The 22,348-nt window shown below is 38.5% G+C and overlaps 2 protein-coding genes across 3 annotated transcripts in view; one reads left to right on the top strand and one right to left on the bottom strand.

The window, feature by feature from the left end:
- DCX (doublecortin) overlaps positions 1-22,348 on the top strand; it is a 412,950-nt gene that overhangs the window by 151,196 nt on the left and 239,406 nt on the right. The window lies entirely within an intron of this gene.
- SERTM2 (serine rich and transmembrane domain containing 2) lies at positions 9,763-20,995 on the bottom strand. Its single transcript, XM_070462185.1, has 4 exons — positions 20,799-20,995; positions 20,543-20,641; positions 19,863-19,939; positions 9,763-14,464 (listed from the first exon to the last, which is right to left on the bottom strand). Exon 4 carries the CDS (start codon positions 13,672-13,674, stop codon positions 13,402-13,404), a length of 273 nt encoding a protein of 90 aa, XP_070318286.1. The 5' UTR covers positions 13,675-14,464; positions 19,863-19,939; positions 20,543-20,641; positions 20,799-20,995; the 3' UTR covers positions 9,763-13,401.

Genomic DNA, 22,348 nt, shown 5'->3' with positions numbered 1-22,348 from the left:
CCCGCCCCCACCAGAAGCCATGCGGCCATTGTGATGACTTCAGGGCAGAGGATAAGGAGGCTTGCAGGGGTCAAATGGTAGTAGGGCTTAAAGGAAGATGGAGACATTTACAGCTGGCAATCGAAAAAGAGTCAGGGAGTGACAGAATGCCATCTCCTTGCCAGTGTATTCTTTCTGAACCTGGTGCTCTACTGGGAGGGTGGGTCCATCTTCTATTTTTATTTTTCCCTTTGTTGAATCCAGACACTGTGGTGAGCAGAGCAGACCCGTGGGCATGTGCCCCTGTGGAGCAGAGAGCCAAGTGGGAAAGAAAGATATTAAACCAGAGGCCACAATCTAGGAGCCACTGATGTATTTTGTGTGGCCTACACTGTTCCTAAAAATGACTGTGCTCAAAGGAATGGATAAGAGAGTTGTGGTACATGGAATATTGCTCAGTTATAAAAAAAAAAAAAAAAAAAAGAACACATTTGAGTCAGTTCTAATGAGGTGGATGAAACTGGAGCCTATTATACAAAGTGAAGTAAGTCATAAAGAGAAACATCAATACAGTATATTAACACATATATATGGAATTGAGAACGATGGTAACAATGATCCTACATGCATGACAGCAGAAGAGACAGAGATGTAAAGAGCAGACTTTTGGACTCTGTGGGAGAAGACGAGGATGGGGTGATTTGAGAGAATAGCATTGAAACATGTATATTATCATATGTAAAATAGATGTCCAGTGCAAATTCGATGGATGAAGCAGGGCACTCAAAGTTGGTGCTCTGGGACAACCCAGGGGGAGGGAGGTGGGAAGGGGATTCAGGATGGGGGGACACATGTGCACCTGTGGGTGATTCATGTCGATGTATGGCAAAAACCATCACAATATTGTAAAGAAATTATCCTCCAATTAAAATAAATTAATTAATTTTAAAAACTTCATTAGATATTAGAAAAGAATGACTGTGCTTAGTCACTAAGTCGTGTCTGACTCTTTGAGACCCCATGGACTGTAGCCTACCAGGCTCCTCTGTCCCTGGGATTTCCCAGGCAAGAATACTGGAGTGGGTTGCCATTTCTTCTTCCAGGCATAGAGGGTTATTTAGGGTAGTGATGTTATTCTGTATGATGTTATGGTAAATACATGACACTATGTATTTGTCAAAAGCACAAAAAGTGAATCAATGTATGCATATTAAAAAAACATTTTGACATCAAGAATGGAATGCAGAATTTGACTAAACAATCTAATTACATTACAGATGTATGAAACCATGTCACTAAGATCCCCAACTTAAGTAACTTCGGAAATGAATGGAGTTTGCAAGACTAAAAGCAAAAGGCACTGTAATCTAATTGATAGTGTTCTTTCTCATAGGGGCATAGGTTGACAATCCTAATACTGTTACACACACATGTATACTTGAACAAATAAATAGATGGCACATGAGTATACATACATATGTTTCTTTGTTCTGTTAGCTGAAAGGGCCTAAAATAAATGATACCCCCAAATTCTGAAAGAAACTATGATGTAAATCTATAAGTCTTTGATTAGAAGAGCTTGTAATGCATGTTCTGAACCAGAGAATGGAAATACTAGGTCCACATGACCCACTCAGCCTTCAAGGATGGGGTTGCCTACCATTTCCCTATCTAGCCTTGACCTCTCCCCTCTGCATTTCTCCTTCTTCCCCCAAATCCCTCAATACACTAAGAACAACTTTAGAAAGCTCTGACTTGAGAGTAATGTGCCCAACATATTTTATCAAGTCATGGGCTCGTCAATACTATGTTTTTTTCTAATTTTGTAGTCTTCTTTTCATTTTCTAATTTTAACTTTTGTAGTTATTACTTGACTACATCGCGTGGCATGTGGGATTTTAGTTCCCTAACCAGGGATCAAACTCATACCCCCCTGCAGTAGAAACACAGTCTTAACCACTAGACCACAATGGAAGTCCTACCATGGGGGTGTTGATGTTTCACAAGTATAGGTCTACTTAAGGAAATGGTGGTGCATCCTATCATTGATTACAAGTGACAGTAGAGGATGGTATTGTATTTTATATCTCAGTTTAGCTCTTTTTTTCTCCTTTTAGAGACAGATAATCAGTGCCAATGATAGTCAAAGTTGCAGTTAATTTGACCATGGCCTAATCTCTCCATTATATTATTTTCGTCTTTTTCATTCTAGAATATTGTAATATATTAATGTTTTTCAAACTGAATGTGCAAGTGAATCACTTGGGGATATAGTTAAAGTGCAGGCTGCTAGAGTAGGTCTAGGTTGGAGTCTGAGATTCTACATTTCTTCTAGTAAGTTCCCAGGAAATGCCCACTCTGACCACAGAGCAGAACTGTTCTGAATAATATTAGATATTATTAGATAATCAATTTAAAACTTGATTGTAATCTGTAGGTCATTATTCTCTAAATTTTAAAGTAACTGTCTATAGCTTGGTCGCCACATCTTCTACTAGACGTTAACTGTCAATTAGTCTGAAGTTTGCATATACCTTTAAAAGGTTTTTTACTGATTTCAGAGGCTTGTGCTTTTTGGCCTCTGAACTAATAAAAGAAAATAAAACCATCAGAAAACAGGAAATGTTGCCTGCCAACCAGCATAGGAAACTCTCAAGCTTGTATTGTATAGTTTGTAACATTTGAATATTTCAAATATGATCCCTCATCATTTCATTATTTTCAGGCTTTTAAGCACTACAAGCTAGGCTTCAATAGTACATATACCGAGAACTTCCAGATGTTCAAGCTGGATTTAGAAAAGGCAGAGGAACCAGAGATCAAATTGCCAACATCCGTTGGATCATCAAAAAAGCAAAAGAGTTCCAGAAAAACATCTACTTCTGCTTTATTGACTATGCCAAAGCCTTTGACTGTGTGAATCACAACAAACTGTGGAAAATTCTTAAAGAGATGGGAATACCAGACCACCTTACCTGCCTCCTGAGAAATCTGTATGCAGATCAAGAAGCAACAGTTAGAAACGGACATGGAATAATGGACTGGTTCAAAACTGGGAAAAGAGTATGTCAAGGCTGTATATTGTCACCCTGTTTATTTAACTTATACATAGAGCGCATCATGAGAAATGCCAGGCTGGATGAATCACAAGCTGGAATCAAGATTGCTGGGAGAATATCAACAACCTCAGATATACAGATGATACCACTCTAATGGCAGAAAGTGAAGAGGAACTAAAGAGTCTCTTGATGAAGGTGAAAGAGGAGAGTGAAAAAGCTGGCTTAAAACTCAAAATTCAAAAAATTAAAATCAAAACATCCAGCCCCATCTCTTCATGGCAAACAGATGGGGATAACGTGGAAACAGTGACAGATTTTCTTTTCTTTGGCTCCACAATCACTGTGGACGGTGACTGCAGCCATGAAATTAAAAGACGCTTACTCCTTGGAAGAAAAGCTGTGACAAACCTAGACAGCATATTAAAAAGCAGAGACATTACTTTGAGACAAAGGTCCATATAGTCAAAGTTATGGTTTTTCCAATAGTCATGTACAGATGTGAGTGTTGGACCATAAAGAAGGCTTGCATTGAAGAATTGATGCTTTTGAACCGTGGTGTTGGAGAAGACTCTTGAGAGTCCCTTAGACAGCAAGGAGATCAAACCAGTCAATCCTAAAGGAAATCAACCCTGAATATTCACTGGAAGGACTGATGCTGAAACTGAAGCTCCAATACTTTGGCCACCTGATGCGAAGAGCCAACTCATTAGAAAAGACCCTGATGCTGGGAAAGATTGAAGGCAGGAGAAGGGGACGACAGAGGATGAGATGGTTGGATGGCATCACTGACTCAATGGACATGAATTTAAGCAAACTCCAGGAGATAGTGAAGGACAGGGAAGCCTGGTTTGCTGCAGTTCATGGAGTCACAAAGTGTCAGACATGACTTAGTGACTGAACAAGAGGAATAGCATCAAGGAGAAGTACACAGGGGCTTCAACTCTGCCTGTAATGTTATATTTCTCTTTAAAAATCTGAAGCAATATGTTAAGACTCATCAAAGCTTGATAATAGGTTTAAAAGAAAAATAATTTATCTTTCCTAACACTTTATTGCATTTTTCTGTAGGCTTAAAATAGTAATGTCTAAAAATAGCACTGTTGCTTCATAAACAAAGACCAACTCTTTGTCTCCATTTTTTTAGATGCCAGGTAGGTCTCTCTTTTTCTAATTCAACATCACCATTACATTGTGATAATCACAGTTACATTGTGATTGAGGTGGTTGATGTTTCATTACATTCCAGTCATAACAAGTTATCAACCTTGTCAACTTCATAGGACTTGCTCACTTCCCATGTCTTGTCAACCAAAATTTTATAAACCACCTCTCAGTTTGTATCAATTTCAACTTATGTTGATTTTTTCTATTGAGAGGGCCATCTTTTACTCATCTTTTCCATGGATTAAAGAGTTTCTTTCTCTTTTGTTATATGTATGAAGATGCATATATACACACAGATCATATATTGTATGTACATGTTTATTCACATACACATATAGAATCTTAAAATTAGAAGTTCCCCAGGCCATCTTCCTAGGTACCATATAGACACTTCTATAGCATTATGTAGGCAGTAAAGCACAATGCGGGGCTTCCCAGGTGGTTCAGTGGTAAAAAAAATCTGCTCGCCAATGCAGGAGATGCAAGAGACGCGGATTTAATTCCTGGGTTAGGAAGAGCCCCTAGGGGAGGAAATGGCAACCCATTCTAGTATTCTTGCCTGAAAATTCCATGGACAGAGGAGCCTGGCAGGTTACAGTCCATGGAGTCACAAAGAGCTGGACACGACTGAGCACAGCACAGCTGCATAGCATAATGGTGGCATATCGGTTCTGGAGTCAGTTGGCTATGGTTTAGAATCTCATTTCTGTGTCATTTATTAGCTGTGTGACCTGAGACAAGTTATTTAACCTTTTAATATTCTTGTAGGCAAAATGAGGATAGTAATTATACTTTTTTGTAGAATTTTAAGCTTAAATAAAAATGCATTTAAAAAATTAGTTTAACACATAGAATAATGTCTTCAAAATATGCTATTATTATTATTAATATTATCATTATCTCTGATATGGTCATCAGCCTCTGCTTGAACTGGTTCAACCATATTCTACAAGAAAAGCTGTTCTATTTTGGAGACTCTCTGTTACTAGAAACACAGTGAGTCAAAGTTATTTTCCTATAAACCTTACTCCTTTTAAATTCTATTTGTTGATCTGAGTTCTGTCTTTTCAAACTAAGTAAAATTTTCCCATCCCTCCAATGTGGAAATTCTTCAAAACTTAGAAATCAGTATCTCTTATTCTCTAGAACATTCTATATCCACAAGTCAGAATTCTAGAGAATAAATAGTGTTAGAATAAGATAGATTTCAGCATCACCTACAAATATATTAGACTGGTGAATAAGTATTGGATATTCTGTTAGCTTGAAGTGTTAAATTTTGAAGGGTTTGATTTAGATGTGTAATTAGTGAGTCTCCAGGCACCTAATGAGTTACAGTATTTAAAGTTTGGGGTAAAGGAAAGCCAAATGTTTCTACTTACCTTCAGATCCAAGTTCCTGTTTTTACCAACAATATTCTGCCTTCTGTGTGTATAATCCCTTTTCTTTTCCATATCACCATGCAAGATACTATCACAACCTCTTCCCTTACCAAAGTATCAATATGTTCAGACTACATGGATTGTCTATAACATTAACTATTGCTGTTCTTCAAAGTTCTTCTGAGGGAAGAATCTTGACTGGTTATCTCTTCTGCTTGGCCTCTAACCTCCTGCCATGTTGCTAGGTCCTCTGTCTACTTTGTATTCTTTACCTCTCATCTGTAGTTCGTACCCAACAGCCCTTCAAATACATGTTCTTTTCTTATGTTACAGTTTATCCATGATTTTCTTGCTTCCAGCCCAAATCAGCTATGCCCCAAGGATTATATTTCCACAATTAATATGCACTCTTATAGTATTTTGCCAGATAAAGACAGTTTTCTTTCTGAGAGAAATTCTGCCCCCAACTAAATCTTACATTAAAACTTTACATCTTCATGCTACACAGTAATGATATAAGGAAATATATCTAGGTCCATAATGAAAGATATGTGGCATGTATGCCGCCATTACCCTGTTCACCACAAAAGATATTATTACTCAATCACAGCATGATCTACAAAAAATGGCTTAAAATCTTTCTTCTCCATGGTTGTAGCTCCTGCCAAAGAGCCCTTTCTATTTAGGTCCCAGATTCCACCCTGATTGTGGTCTCATCTCCTGCTGGCAGGCCCCTGCATAAGAGGGTCCTACTTCTGGTTTCTGGGAATGTTACCTCCTCCCATCGTTTCCCTAGGTTTGGTGATAGCTTTCTGCTTCTGCTGATCTTGAGGTTGTCTCACTGTCCCCGTTTGTCTTCTATTGCATGCATTATCAACTCCTTATATTAAATTTCCTCTATTTGAAATAGCTAGAGTGGTTCTGTTTTTTTCTGATTGGTCTCTGAATGATATGCCTCCTTTGAAAATCTGTAGTATGTTCTATCTTTTCTATGGTAAAATAGTATTCAGTAAACCTCAAGTTGGATCTTTAAGCCATCCCATCTTGCCTACTTACTTCTGTGCTATATAGCCTTCTCCAGATCCATTCTCACATGTTTTCTCCACCCTGCTCTTTGCTTAGGAAGCTTGCCTCTACAAACTGCATCCCGGGCTTGCTTGTCCTCTCGTTTCCAGGTGGATTCAGTCTGCACTAGCAGATGAAGGTGAAGGAGAAAGTGTTTGGGGTATTTAATCCTCTATCCCCCTACAGTTTTGCTTATTTAGCTAAGGTCATAGATTGTTAATTTCTTTCTCATGACTACAGGACATGCCAGATTCTAAAAACAGTTCCCTCCCTTTACCCCTTCAAGCCTAAGATTGGTTGTAGCTTCCTGCAGCTGCTAGTCCATGGGTGCTTTGCTGTTTCTTTGGACCCCTTAATCCTACCCACCACTTAGTAGATGGTCTCTTTAGAATTTCTTTACTCATCCTTTATGAGAATGCCATCTGTTTCCTGCCAGGAGCATGATCAATACAATCACATACCTATGTTTGACAACCCACACTTGTTCCTTGCAAACTCTTAGGACCCTATTTGTCCTGTACCAACACTGCTTCATTGGCTTCTGGTTTCAAATTATTAGCCCCATTTTCCTCTTATTTATGGTACTACTCCTAAACATTTTTACTTAATGTTTGTATTTGGTCTCCTCAGGTTGGAGTCTTCCCTCTCCTGAGAGGACTTTGTCTCCGACTCACTCTTCTGCTACTAAGTATTTCCAGGCAATCTGCCTCAGTTTGGGGACCGTTAAACCTAATCTTTCCCAACCTGATTGACAAGTGACTGACCCTCCAAAAACAGGGAGAAATACTTGGGTATATTCTATAATACATTACAGTCATTCTTTATTCAGTCTACTCTACAACCCCTCCCTGGGCAATCTCATTCATTAACACCTCTTAAATTTATGTCTCCAACCCTGGCGTCTCTTGTGAGCCCCAGACCTGCATATTCAATTGCCTATTCAACATCTGCACTTGGATGTCTCAAAAGAAAATTAATCTAAACATATCTGAAACAAAATCCATCTCCCACTCGATCTGATTTTCCTCCAGTGTTCTTTGTCTCCATGAATAGAGCCACTAGACCTTTGTTCAAACCAGAATCCAGTAAATCATATTAGATTCTCCCTTCTTACTTACTCCACTGATCCAAGTCATCCTGTAATGCTAACTTTATCTCCTATGTTTACCTGCAAGCTAAGTTACTTCAGTTGTATCTGACTCTGCGACTCTATGGACCATAGCCCACCAGGCTCCTCCGTCCATGGGATTCTCCAGGCAAAAATACTGGAGTGGGTTACCATTCCCTCCTCCCAGGGGTCTTCCTGACCCAGGAATGGAACTCGTGTCTCTTATGTCTCCTACATTGGCAAGCAGGTTCTTTACCACTAGCATTACCTGGGAAGCCCTTTATCGCCTATATTTATCTAAAGTTATTTGCTTTCCTTTATTTCCTTTCCCACTACCACTCGATGGTAAGTCTAAAGTATCATCATCTTTCTCCTGAACCACTGCCATAACCTTTTAACTGGTCTCCCTGTGTCCACCCTTGCCCTCTTCAGTCCATCCTCCACACTGCTATAAGAATTCTCATCTTCTCTGTGCTTAAAATAAAGTTAAAAATCCACAACATTGCTCACAAGGCCTTGCATGTTCTTGTCCTTATCAACCTTTCCAGCCTTCTGGAGACTTCTCCTCACTCACTGTGCTTCTTCAAGCATGCCAAGTTTATTTGACCTCAGAATCTTTGCACATGCTGTTTGTTCTCTCTGTGGAATGTTTGCTCTATCACTCACCCATTAGATTTTAGCTTAGATATCATCTCAGTAAATTTCCTTGACACTCTAGGCCAGGCTAGGCAGTATGCCCTTCACTTAATATGTATCCAAGCACGCTGTACTTCTCCGTAATTATCTGACCCGAGATGTCCATCCCAGTAGGCTGCAACTTTCACCAGGGCCTACTTAGTGTGTCCTGTTTTCACTGCTAGCACATACAGTGGGTGCTGAATAAATGTTGAATGGATGAATGAATTTAGGTATTTATCATCTTTGTTAGATTGTAAACTTTGTGATTGCAAACTTCAGATCCCCTAGCTTAGAATGCTGTATAATCTGTTTCTCTCATTCTCCACCGGGTGTGTGTATGATTTAATCAATAGATATTTGATGTGAAAAACGAATTGAAATTCCTGGAACTACTCAAATTATTCTTCAAAACCTCCTCGCCTGTATTTATTATGTGCATTTTCTTTTCCCACTCTACATATGTTCCACATTTTGGTCTCTTTTTTTTTTTCTATAAGTACAACAATTCATTCTTTATGGCTAGAGGAACTTCCACAGTAATTCTCTCCCTTTTAATGCCACCACATTTATTAAAGAGAACAAATGTAATAGCTGCATACACTTAAAACACTATACAATTTTATAAGAACATTATTTTTCCTAAGAGGAGATGCTCTCATTTCTAGGAAGGGAAAGATCATAGTCATGTGTATGAAGAGCCTTCATTGACTGTGAACATTAAGTCAAATGATCAAAGGATTAAGATTTGCATTGTTGGTAGATAACCCATCTATATTTCTACTTCTTCCCTTCTTCCATGTAAAGTAGAACTGCAGGGTTTGACTTTGTATAAACTTCTCTACTGCCTGTTAAATACATGTTGCTGCAGCTATAAAATGATTTATGAGACAGCAAAATTCTGTTTCTTTGTTCTGAATTTGGGCACGGGGAGTAGATAATCACTTATAGAACTCAGTAATTTTCTGTAGAACTTGGAGTGTAATAGAATGAATAGCTTTGGAATATCTATTCAGTGCTAAGAAAGTAAGACACTTTTTTGAGGTGAGTATTAAACTAACTAGGAGTCCAAAGATTAGCAGTATACTTTTTTTTTTTTTTGGCAGTGTACTCTTGACTTGGCCTCTGTGTAACCAAGAATGTCTCACCAATCTCTCTGTGAGAATTTCCTCTTTTGTAAAACAGACTTCATAACACCTCCACTCATTACTCACAGGGTTGCTCTGAGAAACAAAGTAGGAAATGGAAGATACATCAATAAAAATATCCCACAATGTGGGGAATGTTGCATGATATTGCTGCTTGAGATACCTTATCTCACTCTCTCCTCAGGTCACTTTCACTGGCAGCTGATAGTCATTACCTATTTTTCACATCTCATTACTAAAGAAACAAACACACCAATAAGGTTGCAAGTGGGGAGAAGATAAAAATTGGAAGGTTGGCAAATAAGAAAAAATAATGACACTTCAAAATTATAAATACCACAAATTTGTAATTGTTACAGTTTATATTGGGATGAAGAGACTAATACTCTTTATATTGTTCAGACAATAGATATTTGTTATCAGTAAGCCAAACAGAACTTATTTTGCAGGGAATAAAAATGACATGCAAATATTATATTTCATATATACAATATAAGCCTATTTCAAATATTAATGATTTTAAACTAAAGAAATCAGATTTTTCTTCCACATAACTCATTTGTTTAAAAAAGTGCTTCTTTTATACAAATGCAGGTGAATAAGATGCATTACTAAATATAACTACATCATTGCATTAAATGAACCTGTTTTACCTATTTAGTAAGCATGATGGGGTCTGTAGCAGTCAAACTCATTTTTGAGTCCAAAGGTTCAGATTTGGCATAGATGGAAATGTTAGGCTGAATGAACTTGTCTTTACTTGATTTACCTGTATATTTCCTGCCTAGTACATAATACATAATACACAAACCTTTTACAATAAACCTTGTTTTATACAACACGTGATTCTGAAATGTATGCAAAGTACATTTTTAGAAATTGGGTTATGTTACACATATTAGGAGAGTTTACTATTTCAAGAATTCAAGTAGTGAGTCCTTTTATTTTGTTGAATTATATGAAATCGATATTTCAGCATTTTTTTATTTACATAAATGCCAATTTCATGTGATTCAGTGTAATAAAAAGTGAAGACTCATTCTTTTACCTTAAAACAAAGTACATCTATATATTAATAACCTATCTGTTTATATACATTTAGGTTAACATGTAATTTTTTGGAGAGTGGGGGTGAGGGAGGGAATTGCCTAGTCAACACTTTGCATAGATGGATAAATTCAAATTATGCCCATTGATTGCTCCAGGTGCCTCTTTGAGCAGTAATATATGTTAATTAATACATTGGGGGATATAATAAAAATGAATATCAATGGAAAAGTTGTTTTCTTTACAGACGGTTTGCTATGATGAAAACATTCAGTTTATTTTTCCAAAGACTAAATACCATGTGTGTCACCATAATGACACATCTGCATACATACATCTCCATTTATGTTATCACTGGAAATTGTGAAGGGTTATGCTGCTATTTTAGTGCAATCCGTGCCATGTACTTTAGTTAATGTTCAGTGAAGATCTGGATCCCATGGGGTGGTTGTGATGAAAGAGGGTGGTTGTTTTCCAGGTGAGTAACCTAATCATAAATTAGGAATCTTCATCCAAGTCGGTGATTAAGGAGCAGTTTTAAACTCCTGAAATCTGGGTTGGGGAGATCAGATGGGCAGGGACTAGATTTGCAGTTTGTCTCTTCATCAGATTCAGCAACAAGGCATTGGGTATCTTGCTATTCACTGCTGCTAAAAATGTAATCAGTTCCTTCATTTATCCAGTCACTGACTTCTTAACTGTAAAGTGCATTCAAATACTGTGAGCACAAAAGGCAGAGCTTGGAATGAGGAGAGATGTGTGTCCTTAAGAAGTTCTGGTGTATTGGCATCCTTTGATGAAGTCCATGTATGGCTGCCAAAAAACTAGCATTTTAAAGGGTACATAGGGTCTGGGTGTGACTAAAGACAATTTAAAACCCCAAATGAAATAATATGAATCACTTTACATTTTGGAAATGACAATGCCAAAAGGGGAAGCGCGTGCCCTATCCGATTCTTAGCCTACCTGCTCATCTCTTCCAAATGGTACAGAATGCAGCTGCCATCTCTTATGGTACGCTATTGTAACAGGTGTGCCAGAGGCAGGCTTGCTGCTAAGTTTAGCTCTGCATGTAGGGATTTCACACTTTGTAGCCCCTTGGAGAGGAGAGTATTGGCAAATGACTGTGAATAAAAGTAGAAAGCACTTGGGAATTTCACCATCATGCTAGATTTAGATCAAAGTAAAGGAGCCAATCTAAATTGGTAACAAACTTGAGAGCATGTCTGGTAGAGGTGCCATTAACCTAACATCCATTCCACTTCTCTCTCACTGTCACAATTCCCAAGGGAGCACCTGGTGGAAATTTGATGACCATATTTTAGGTGTAAGCGAGAACTGATTTTTTTCAAAAGCAGGTAGAAATTAACATGGGTGTTTTAGTTCTTTGACGGCAAGAGTATGACCAGCATTCTAATTTCTAATTTGTAAACAGTACTCATTTCCTTTGGATCCCTTTTGGAAAGTAAATTATTAAAAAATCAAATTGTTTCCCACTACTGGCACTCTAGGGCTGTTTATGAGAATGAACTTTTTCAAAATATATTTCTTTTATAGGTAAAAAGTGAAACACTTCATCTTTTGGCAGGGATCAGGAAAGGAGGAACATTTTCTGGGAAAGACAAATGTGACATTTGAGGACACTGATCTCAATAAAGATTTGTTGGAGGGTATTGTTTAGTCCTTTCCTCCTTTGTCTCTATTTTTCTTACACTCAGATCTAAGAGGAGTCTAGTGATGACTGAATAGCTCTCAGATCATTTTTCAGAAAGAAAATCCTGGCACCACAGGCTTGAGCGTTTTGTCCAAAGCCACAATCATTCAACAACAGAATACCAAGACTATTTCATTTCTGCTTTAAAGTACAGTTGAGTCTTCTTTGCCAAGGCCATCTTTAAACAAAGCTTAAATTTGAGTGCAACTCAATCCTGGAGCGTGATGGGGAAGGAGAAAAGGGCAAAGAAGGTGCACGTATCATATAATGTTCATTATCATAAGCATATTTTGACTTAATTTTCCCTTGGCTTGAGGGAAGCTCATTGTTCCAGATTTTTGTAATGTATCTACCATTATCTGAGTTTTTAAAAGTCCAGTAATAGTAATAACACAGATATAAAATGCACATTTTCCCTCTCTAGATGAGTTTGTTTACTAGAAACTTACTTTTGCAAAATTGCTTTTAAAATTGAAACAGTGTCTTTAAAGACTCTTCTTTCATTTGGGACAAAACTGATAGCCATAGTTGATAAAATCACTGCTCTTTCAGGAAAGGGTTTGTGGTCCCTTCCATTAACCTCCAACATGAGTTAAGTTCATGTAACCAGAGGTGATTCTTTTGGGTCTAACTGCTAAATCAAAACTTGTTCCCTTCTTGGGGTAACCTCTTTGAACAATCAACCCTCTCAAAGGCAAATTTCTCTTGTTCTTGGAGTTTCCAGGGTGGTGTTTGTTTGTTTTTTAAACAACAGCTGCATATGAATTTCTGTGATCTGAGGGTTTGCTCAAGGCCCAGCCTCTCTTTGGCTACCATGGAAACCAACCTTCCCAAGCAGCTGCCATTTCCTATATTCCTGGCAAGGAAGGAGTCAAACTTCTTAGATATCCCACAAGCAGAGTCAAGATAAAGAATAACACAAGGAAAGGATGAACAACTTGTTAAATGAACAACTTGTTGATTCCTTACACAGGAAGCTACATGTAATGAAGTCAGCTTTCCTGGACATCAACATACAAGGGTTCACTGAGATCCAGTAAAGCTCACTTTCATCCTGGCTTTAAGGAGTAGGAATCCGACTCTGCATCTCTACATCTGTGAATTGAGGAACACTTTCTGTGCTCTCGGAGGTGATGGGTGAGATGACATGTTTAAGTCGAAGGAGCATCATGAAGAGCAGGATGAGGAGAATGGCCAAGAGGCTCAGGAATAAGCCCACATACATATACAGGTTGGAATACTTATCTGAAGTAGTGTCAACCTCTGTTGCCAGGGTGGGGAAATGGGCCCGTCCAGTGAGATTTCCATGGTACTTGAAATGCACCTCTGTCATCACTCAAGACTTGAGTTAGTACCTATTTCTAGTTGATTTCTGTTGCCCTCAAGGCATTCCACAGTCACTTAGACTGTCTCTGAATATGCTGGAGGTGTTCTAACAATCTCATACATAATCAAAGCAATCACAACCAGAGCCAAGTCAGTATTGCCTAAGCAAGAAAATGATATTCTAATTTGGCAGTTGCCACACCATCTCTATTTTCCAGCACAGCATCCCTCTCCCAAATTTTTTTATCAGAACTTCTTAACTACTTTCTTAAAATATAAATAAAATATTTTATTTTCCACAGTCCTACTCCTATACTGATTAAAATAAATATGGCAAAACTGCTTTATAATACTGGTATGAGGACAAGCATGTCTGATGATTAAATCAGACTTTTTCTATCTTTTGGTGGAGAGAGAAAGCATTCTATTTTATCTACAGCTTATCTAATGTGTGCATTAATTACGTGAATTTAATTGGATTCTTCTGTGGGGAGATTTTCTAAAAGCTTTTGTATATTTCCAGCTCAGCATATCTGAGTTTTCGCCCTTCTTGTCTTTCTGAATCCCCCATAAGTATGGAGCTTGTAAGGTTTCTTCCCGATTGCCACAGCTTGAGGGTTGGAAGTCTAGAGAATGTAACTTTTCTACAGTTTTGTTGAAATCCCTCACTGTAGGCTGGAGGGAAAGTGTTGTCAGACCTGGTAATTCTCAGATGGAGGAGGTCTCAGAGATGCTGACAGCAGTAGGTCTAGGTTTAGAAGATGTGACTCTTCAAATTCCTCAACAGATTTATTTTCCTGAAAATCAAAAACAAAAATAAAAAATTCAAGTATCTAAGAAAGAGAGATGGTGATTTCTTTTGAAATAAAAATTAGCTGATATATTGCAAAATGGTTTTAGATATGAAATTTAGTTTTAAAATGGTATCCTGAGTTTTTATCATTTTGAATGCTTTTTTTTTCTAAGTGGTATACCTGTTACAAGGTTAAAGAAAAATTCCAATCAGAGGACAGCAGCTAATAACTTGGCTAGATTAGGACAGTGTTTTCTAAACTAACTGGTCATAAAATTTACCTGAAGTACTTATTAAAATATAGACCCTGGGCCCCAATCTAGACTTTCTGAATCATAATCTCCACAGTAGGGCCTGCTCACCACTCTAGAGAATCAGATTTTATTGGTCTTAGGTGGGGGGTCCAAGCACTGGTATTGTTAAAAAGTTCCTCAGATGACTAAAGTACAGCCAGGACTGAAAACCACTGCTCTAGTTTAACTGAGAAAGCTAGCACTGAAATGAAGATCTAAATCTAAGGATTTATTTTTTCAAACCCCAGGTCCCAGTGCCATGGGTCACTTTAACAAATTATGGAATTTTCAGGAATTCAGGCTTCCCCCAATTTTGTTTTTGTGTTCTGTATCTCCCATTTAGGACTGTGTGGTAAGAATACACCCCCGCCCCCCAGTATTTGTAGATCAGAAGTAATTGAAAGGGTGTGTTTGTTCTGAGCAAGTAGCTTAATCTTTCATTATTGGTAAAGATGGAATGTTGTCTTTATTGGCAAAAACATTCCAGTGTATAAATAGGGTCAACTATTTGCTGTTGAAGTCTTCCAAAATGATTTAGCTTGATTTTCCCAACATGAATTTTGAATATAGGTGACTAAAAAAAAAACCACAAAACATAGACTACCATCACTTGTTAATCTTCCATGTGCAATAGTGGCAGAGAGCTGACAAGGTAGCCCAGTTCTGTCACTTGTTAACATGCCCAAGGAGAGTTAATAGAAATAGCTCCAAAAATCACATTACTCTTCCTATAATCTTGAATTTTCCCCCAGCCTGGGAGCACTTCAGCTTAAAGTTTATATTTACTAGCTCATGGTACTGTACTTTCTGTAATCTGCATGATTCTTACCCTACCTACCTATGGCCTCTATCGCCTGTGCAGAACCACCTAGTTCACAGAAATAAGAGCAAAGGGACAGGGTATCTTTCTACTGTCTTTGGAGCTATAGTCTAGGAAGCATTTTTTGCAATACTTAAAGGTACATCTATTTTGATTTCTGATTCACTAACAAGTGGAAAAGGTAATCACATAGGTATCCTTTTGTTCCTTAAAAACACCAGCCCCAAAGGCAGTGGTTCATCTGAGTAGCTTGTTACAAATGCAGATTTCAAGGTCTGTTCTTGGGTGCTCTTTCTCCCCAGACCACTGGATTCTCGACCTTTCTTATTCTCCTAAACTCAGTTTTTCTCAAGAATGTAATGCATGAACCTCCTACGTTACTTAAAATGTAGACTCCCAGGCCCTTCGCCAGGCCTATTGAGTTCTAATATTTTGGATCAAGGCCTAGGAATATGTATTCTAAGCACAAGATTTTCAGGTGATGCTTTGCATATCAAGCTTTGAGAGTTAACTATCAGTTTTTCTATCTAGATATCCCAGCTAAAGAACAAAGCTAAACTGTTCTGTTGGTTGTTTGGGGACCCTACTTTTAAAACTATTTAAAAGAGTGCCACATATGGAATTGTGTCCCCAAAAAAGTCATGTTGAAGTCCTAACACCTAGTACCTGCAAATGTGACCTTATTTGTAAAAAAAAAAAAAAGAGGGGGGTGGTCCTTGCAGATGTAGTCAAGTTAAAATGAGGTCACTAGGTTGGCCCTAAATCCAATATGACTGGTGTCCTCATAAGAAGGCAGCGATATACAGGGGGACGACAGAGGCAGAGACTGGAGTGATGCACCTACAAACCAGGGAGGGCCAAGGATTGCCAGTAAACACCAGAAACCAGAAGAATCAGGGAAGAATTTTACTCTACAGAGTGCAGAGGGAGCATGGCCCTGTTGATGCCTTGATTTCCGACTTCTAGCCTTCAGACCTAAGAGAATAAATTTCTGTTTTAAGCCACCTAATTTGTAGTACTTTGTTTATGGCAGCTCTAGGAAACGAATACACAGAGTGATTCCCCTGAGGCCCTAGGATTTTGGAACCTTTGGGGCAGTGTTTCTGAAGGAAGTTCCTTCATGAGAATCACCTGGAAGATTTGTCTTACAAATGCAGATTTCTAGGCCTTTGCCCTTGCTTTCTAGATCAGAGTCTCTCTGGATAGGACCCTGAAATCTATATTTGTGACAAGCTACCCATTCAGAGTTTCCAAGTACACTCTACAAGGAATGGTTTCCAGTCCCTGCTGCCCGTAGGATCACTTACTAAACTTTTTGAAAATATGTCTATCTGGGGCCTTCCATTAGAGGATCTGATGCAGTGGGTTTGTTGGGGGCGGGGGGGGGGGGGGGGGCAAACAGCCATAGTGCTTAAAGGTCCACAGGTGGTTTTGATATGCGGCCAGGGCTGAGAAGCACCTCTCTACAAATAGAATGAAGTGCCCAAGAGTCAGGACTGTGACAGTCCCCAGCAGCCCACATGGAGGCATACTTTTTACACCTGGCCTCCAGAACACAACTAGTAGGAAAATCAACACTCACTGTTAGTGCCGTCCAAGTGGGGAAAGTCTCAATAGTAGTATACTGTCTTTTTAGTCTCCCATGGACCTCCAAGTACACATATTTGGATAAGTCAGACTCCCTGGTTAGGCACACTGTTGTCATGGGTGCCTCCAGGTTATCTTTTACTTGTTTACTTAGTAACACCCATGAGCAAACACCTGTGAACAAGAACCTACTGACTGTAAAATTGAGAATAATAATTTACATGATGCCTACCTATGCTCCTCCCTATCAAATTCAATATTCTGAATTTTGTTAATCATTACCTTGCTTTTCTTTATACACACACCCCATGCCTAAACACTATGTTTTTAATTTTTGTTTTGAACTTTATAAAAAAAAGTGTCAAGCTATATGTCTTCTTTGTTTTGTGCTTTTTACTCCACATTGCATCACTATATGATTTATTTATAACTATTCTTATAGGATGAAAAAGGAATAAATATTTGGTAGCCCACATATTACCTTTTAACTTTATTCCATTCTCCATAGCTTGGCATTAAAGGCTGTCCATGTCCTGGTCCTGGCTGACTTTAATTCCTTCCACTACCCTACTTTCCAATCAAGCTGTAATGCTCATTGACACCTATTTCCCTGCCTTCATGTTTTTTGTTCGATCTGTTCCTTCTATCTTTGTATATCTCTGCTTGGGGAAATGGTACCATTCTTCATAGTTCTGCTCATGAAACTAACCCTGATTTCTTATCAAATCCTAATTTCCACAGGCTCTCTATCATACCTCCTAGAAAGTTACATTCACCTAATACTGTAAGTGTCTGTTTTCTGTGTTTTTTCCCAAGTTGTAATTTATAAACACCTTGAGGATCTTTTTCAACCTTCCATTCGCTTCCCAGTGGCAAAAGAATCTGCCTGCCAATGCAGGAGACACAGGTTCAATCCCTGGGTCAGGAAGATCCCCTGGAGGAGGAAATGGCGAACCCACTCCAGTATTCTTGCCTGGAAAATTCCATGGACAGAGGAGCCTGGCAGGCTGCAGTCCATGGGGTCACAAAGAGTCAGACATGACTGAGCACACATGCACGCACGTGATCCCTTATATAACCATGCTTACAATAGCTGCTCAATAATTACTGAATAAATGCATGGATATGACTGAAGAAATGCACTTAACACTGACAATCTGGAGAGAAGCACAGTGTTATCTCTGTTTCAATAGATAATAAAGGCTGGAGAAGTGCCTGAAACTCCCTTTTTATTTCCCTCCCCAACTCTTCTATCTCTTACTGTGCAAAGAAGACTTAAATTTCTGAGTATAACCTAGAATTAAGGAATAGTCACTTTTGGGGAATTCCCTGGCAGTCTAGTGATTAGGACTTGGCACTTTCACTGCTGTGGAGCTGGGTTCAATCCCTGGACAGGGAACTAAGATCCTGCAAGCTGTGTGCCACAGCCAAAATAAAAAAGGAATAATCACTTTGTTAGAAACTTTGCTCTTGAATTATTTCAGTTCCATGATTTTAAAGGAAAACTACATGGAGTGGGTTCATGGCCTGAAGTTTTAGACAGTTCAGTTGTGTCTATAGATGCTTTTCATTAACAATTAATAATACTGCCTCTAACACAATCAACCCTGAATTTTCCTTAAGGTCTAACTATTTATTAAATATTTATTAGAATTCTATGAAGCTTGAAGAAGCTGTAGATAACAACACTCTCATATAGTTTGTCAACTTCTTTAAACATTTTATTTGAGGGTTTTTAAAACTAACCATATATTTCTTAAAACCTCTGTGTCTGCAGAACACCAGACATCCTGTTCAATTCAGAGAGGTCTACAGTTCAATTCCTTAAATCTGAAGGATTTTGAAATGAGTAGATGAAAAGTTAGATATGGGTGAAGGGGGTCCTCTTTCTTAATCTGTTCCTATATCTGTGACAACTTCTCATAAAAGCTTTCCAAATAGGATCACCATAGCTCTCTTAGCTAACTAATTGATGAGTTGCACAGACAATGTGATTGCTCTATTAAAAGGTCTGGACCATTTGGAAAGAAAAACAACCATGCAATTTCAAAAGAAGCCAAAATTCTATTAATTCTAAAAAATCTGGTTATTGTGGAAAGACCTTTGTAAGATTATAGTATCCTACATTTCTTTTCTAGAAAGCTAATAAAATGAAAATCAGTCTCTAGTCTTTGTAAAAGTAATGGAAAGCTGATGAGGGATAAGGAGAGTGAAGGATAGGAAAATGGGAAAGGCATTAGGAAAAGAAAGGAAGGGAGATGGAGGAAAGGGGGAAAGAAGGAAGGAAAAATGTGAGAAGATGAGGTGTGTGGGAAATGCTGCTAAGAAGTGGGAGGAAATGAGTGGTTAAGAGGCACAGATGAAGATAGGGTAGGAGGAAAACATTGGGAAAGAGAGGAAGAAAGGAAAGTGGGAAGGGAGATTGGGGGAAGGGAAAATGAAAAGCAATTAACTTAATAACTGGCCAATGTCCAACATTAGCCTGAACATATGGTTTACTTCTAATGTAAATCAAAACACCTACAAGTAATGTGAATGCATCTCTGATTTTCTAATTGTATGTTTTGTCATTAACTTGGTAAATAAAACTCTTGGCAAAAAAAATCATGACTTTGGTATGAACACTGAAATGCCAAATCTCCGATTATGTTCAACATCAGCACAGTATATATAACCTCACAAAAGCAAAATAACATACATACCTAGACCATGAATTTTGCTCCTTAAAATGAGAAGGGAATGTGAAGCTTTGGCCATCCATCAACATGGAGAGGGATTCCTAGGGTGAATAAGAGAAGCAAAGTTCTGTATATATTCAGACTGACATATTCAGCAAACCTTTGAGTGCAAACCAAGTACCAGGCCCCCTATGAAGTGCTGGGGATATAGAGATAAGTGTAACCTGATCCCTGTTTTGGTTCTCAAGGAGCTCCCCATAGTTCCTTTTGCTTTTCTTTAATGTGATAAAGTTCTGAAATAATTGGCAATTCTATATTTTTCCAAATGACACCTGCTTATAGAATTGCAGAGCTGAAATCTCACCACATAGCTAAGGAAAATGATCAGTGAAACAACTCAGAAGAGAGTTTTGGCTCTTGCAATAGCTTTCAGGAGTTAATGCGTTTTGTTCACATTTACCTGCCCGGTGTGGGGGAGAGAAGCTAAGCGGGGTGGGAACTGTTAGAGAATCTAGTTCCACAGGAGCCTGTGAGAAAACAATTCCAGCCGCAAGCGCGTCTTCAATGGTTGAAGCCATTAAGTAATAAGCGTTTCAAGTGAGAGCTGCTGTATCTTCCGCGGCAGACAGTGCCGATTTGTCACACCTGCGGATAAATAACCGCATTTTCACCATAAATAACATCATCATATTTCCAAGTCTTACCTTTCTCGTGGCTCATGGGATGAATGGGGCTGGCCTTTTAAGGATCCCTTTTGAAGCTTACACCGACGGGCAAGTTGTTCAGGAACATCTCTGGAATATCTGGAAAATAGAAAGAAACCCTTGTTTTGCCAGAGAAACAGGACTATGTTCATGCAAAATACGCTTTCTCTTTCATCCTCCTGAAGAGTCAGATCTTCCCAGCGCAAAAGAGAAAAGCACCCTCTATTAGTGACTTGAAACGCTGGTTGCCACTTACAGCTTCAGAGCGCAGTTTCAGATGCCTGCTCCTTGTAAACCCCGAACAGCCAAGAGAATTGTCCCTTTGGATGTGTATATACCATCCTTCCGGAACACCTGAATGGAAGCAGCCTGAATAGTTAAGTCCCCAGTTCCTCTCTCGCAGGCAACAGTTTAGAGAGTGCGGGAAAGGTAGTGAATCAGCTCTGCTTTGCCTTAGCGGCTGGGAGCCTGAGAGGGAGGAGATAAGAGAGAAGCTCAGAAGCAAAGTTTGTCTAAGCCTTCCACTTTAACCCCTTCGAGGTTTCTTCATGAATCTGTAGGATTAGCGAAGACTCCCATATTTTTGTAAAAGCCTCTTCATAGGACATTTAAGGAAATCAGATCTCCTGCTCAATTCAAGACTTTTTTCATCTTAGATTTTACAGTAATTAATATGTGTAGAATTGAAACCAAGCAAGCAATGTAGTGATATTTAAATAATTTCATCTTTATAAACAGTATGTGTGCATATGTATTTCCCCAGGTTTGGAAAACTTTTTTTTAGGCACCAACTGAATTCTTTTATTTTGAAGTTTTTGTGGAGATTTAACATCAGTCTTGGAATCTAGGTCTGGGTTTCTAATTGGTGGAGGGGTGGTCTAAGCTTTAAGTAGAATATCTTTAAATAAGGCATATTTATCCTGGGTACATGTGCCATTATAAGTGATTCATCCAACTGTAGTTTAAATGCCATTACTATGTTTTATATGAGACTTCTCAGGTGGCACTAGTGATAAAGAACCAGCCTGCCAATGCAGGAAACATAAGAGATATGGGTTCGATCCCTGGGTCAGGAAGATCCCTTGGAAGAGGGCATGGCAACCCACTCCAGTATTCTCGCCTGGAGAATCCCATGGACAGAGAAGCCTTGTAAGCTACAGTCGATAGGGTTGCACAGAGTCGGACATGACTGAAGCCATTTAGCACGTATGCACATGTTTTATATATTGTGGCAAGAGTAAGGAGATTAACATTTCTTGAGTGCTTACCCCATGTCAAGCATTTAATGTAGAGAATTTCATTTGATCCTTGCAACAACTCTGTAGTTTGAATATTATTATTCTCATTTTACAAATAAGAAAACTAAGGCTTAGAGATGAAGTATATCACATAGTTTAATAAGCCTGGAGCCAGTATTTGAAAACAAGGAGTGCTGTCCCAAAGTCTCTGATCTTTTCTCTGTAGCAGTAGTTCTGAACCTTTGGTGGGTCTTCGACTGCTGTGAGAACTTAATGAAAGCTATGGACTGTCAACTTTTTTAGAAATAGGCATATAATTTCTGTGCTCCATGGCCTCCAGGTTAAGAACAGCTGAATGTCCTTTTCCAATATTTTCCAATATTTCAAATATTCCAAAATTTTCCAATATTCCGATTTTTCCATGTCACTTTTCCAATATTATAGTGACATTAGTGCCTTGTTCATCCAAAAACTCATGGCCATCAACAATTTCTATTATGGAATTAATAATAATAATAGTATATAATAATAATGGGGATTTTCTTGGTGGTTCAGACAGTAAAGAATC

This window comes from Odocoileus virginianus, unplaced genomic scaffold, assembly GCF_023699985.2.
Source record: "Odocoileus virginianus isolate 20LAN1187 ecotype Illinois unplaced genomic scaffold, Ovbor_1.2 Unplaced_Scaffold_1, whole genome shotgun sequence".
Classification (NCBI taxonomy): Eukaryota; Metazoa; Chordata; class Mammalia; order Artiodactyla; family Cervidae; genus Odocoileus; species Odocoileus virginianus.
Note: the sequence above shows the minus strand (reverse complement) of the source record. Positions and strands in the feature narration are given on the sequence as shown.

What these genes read in the sequence shown, in the direction of transcription:
- SERTM2 (XM_070462185.1), bottom strand. Translation starts at nt 13,674, where the DNA reads ATGACAGAGGTGCATTTCAAGTACCATGGAAATCTCACTGGACGGGCC.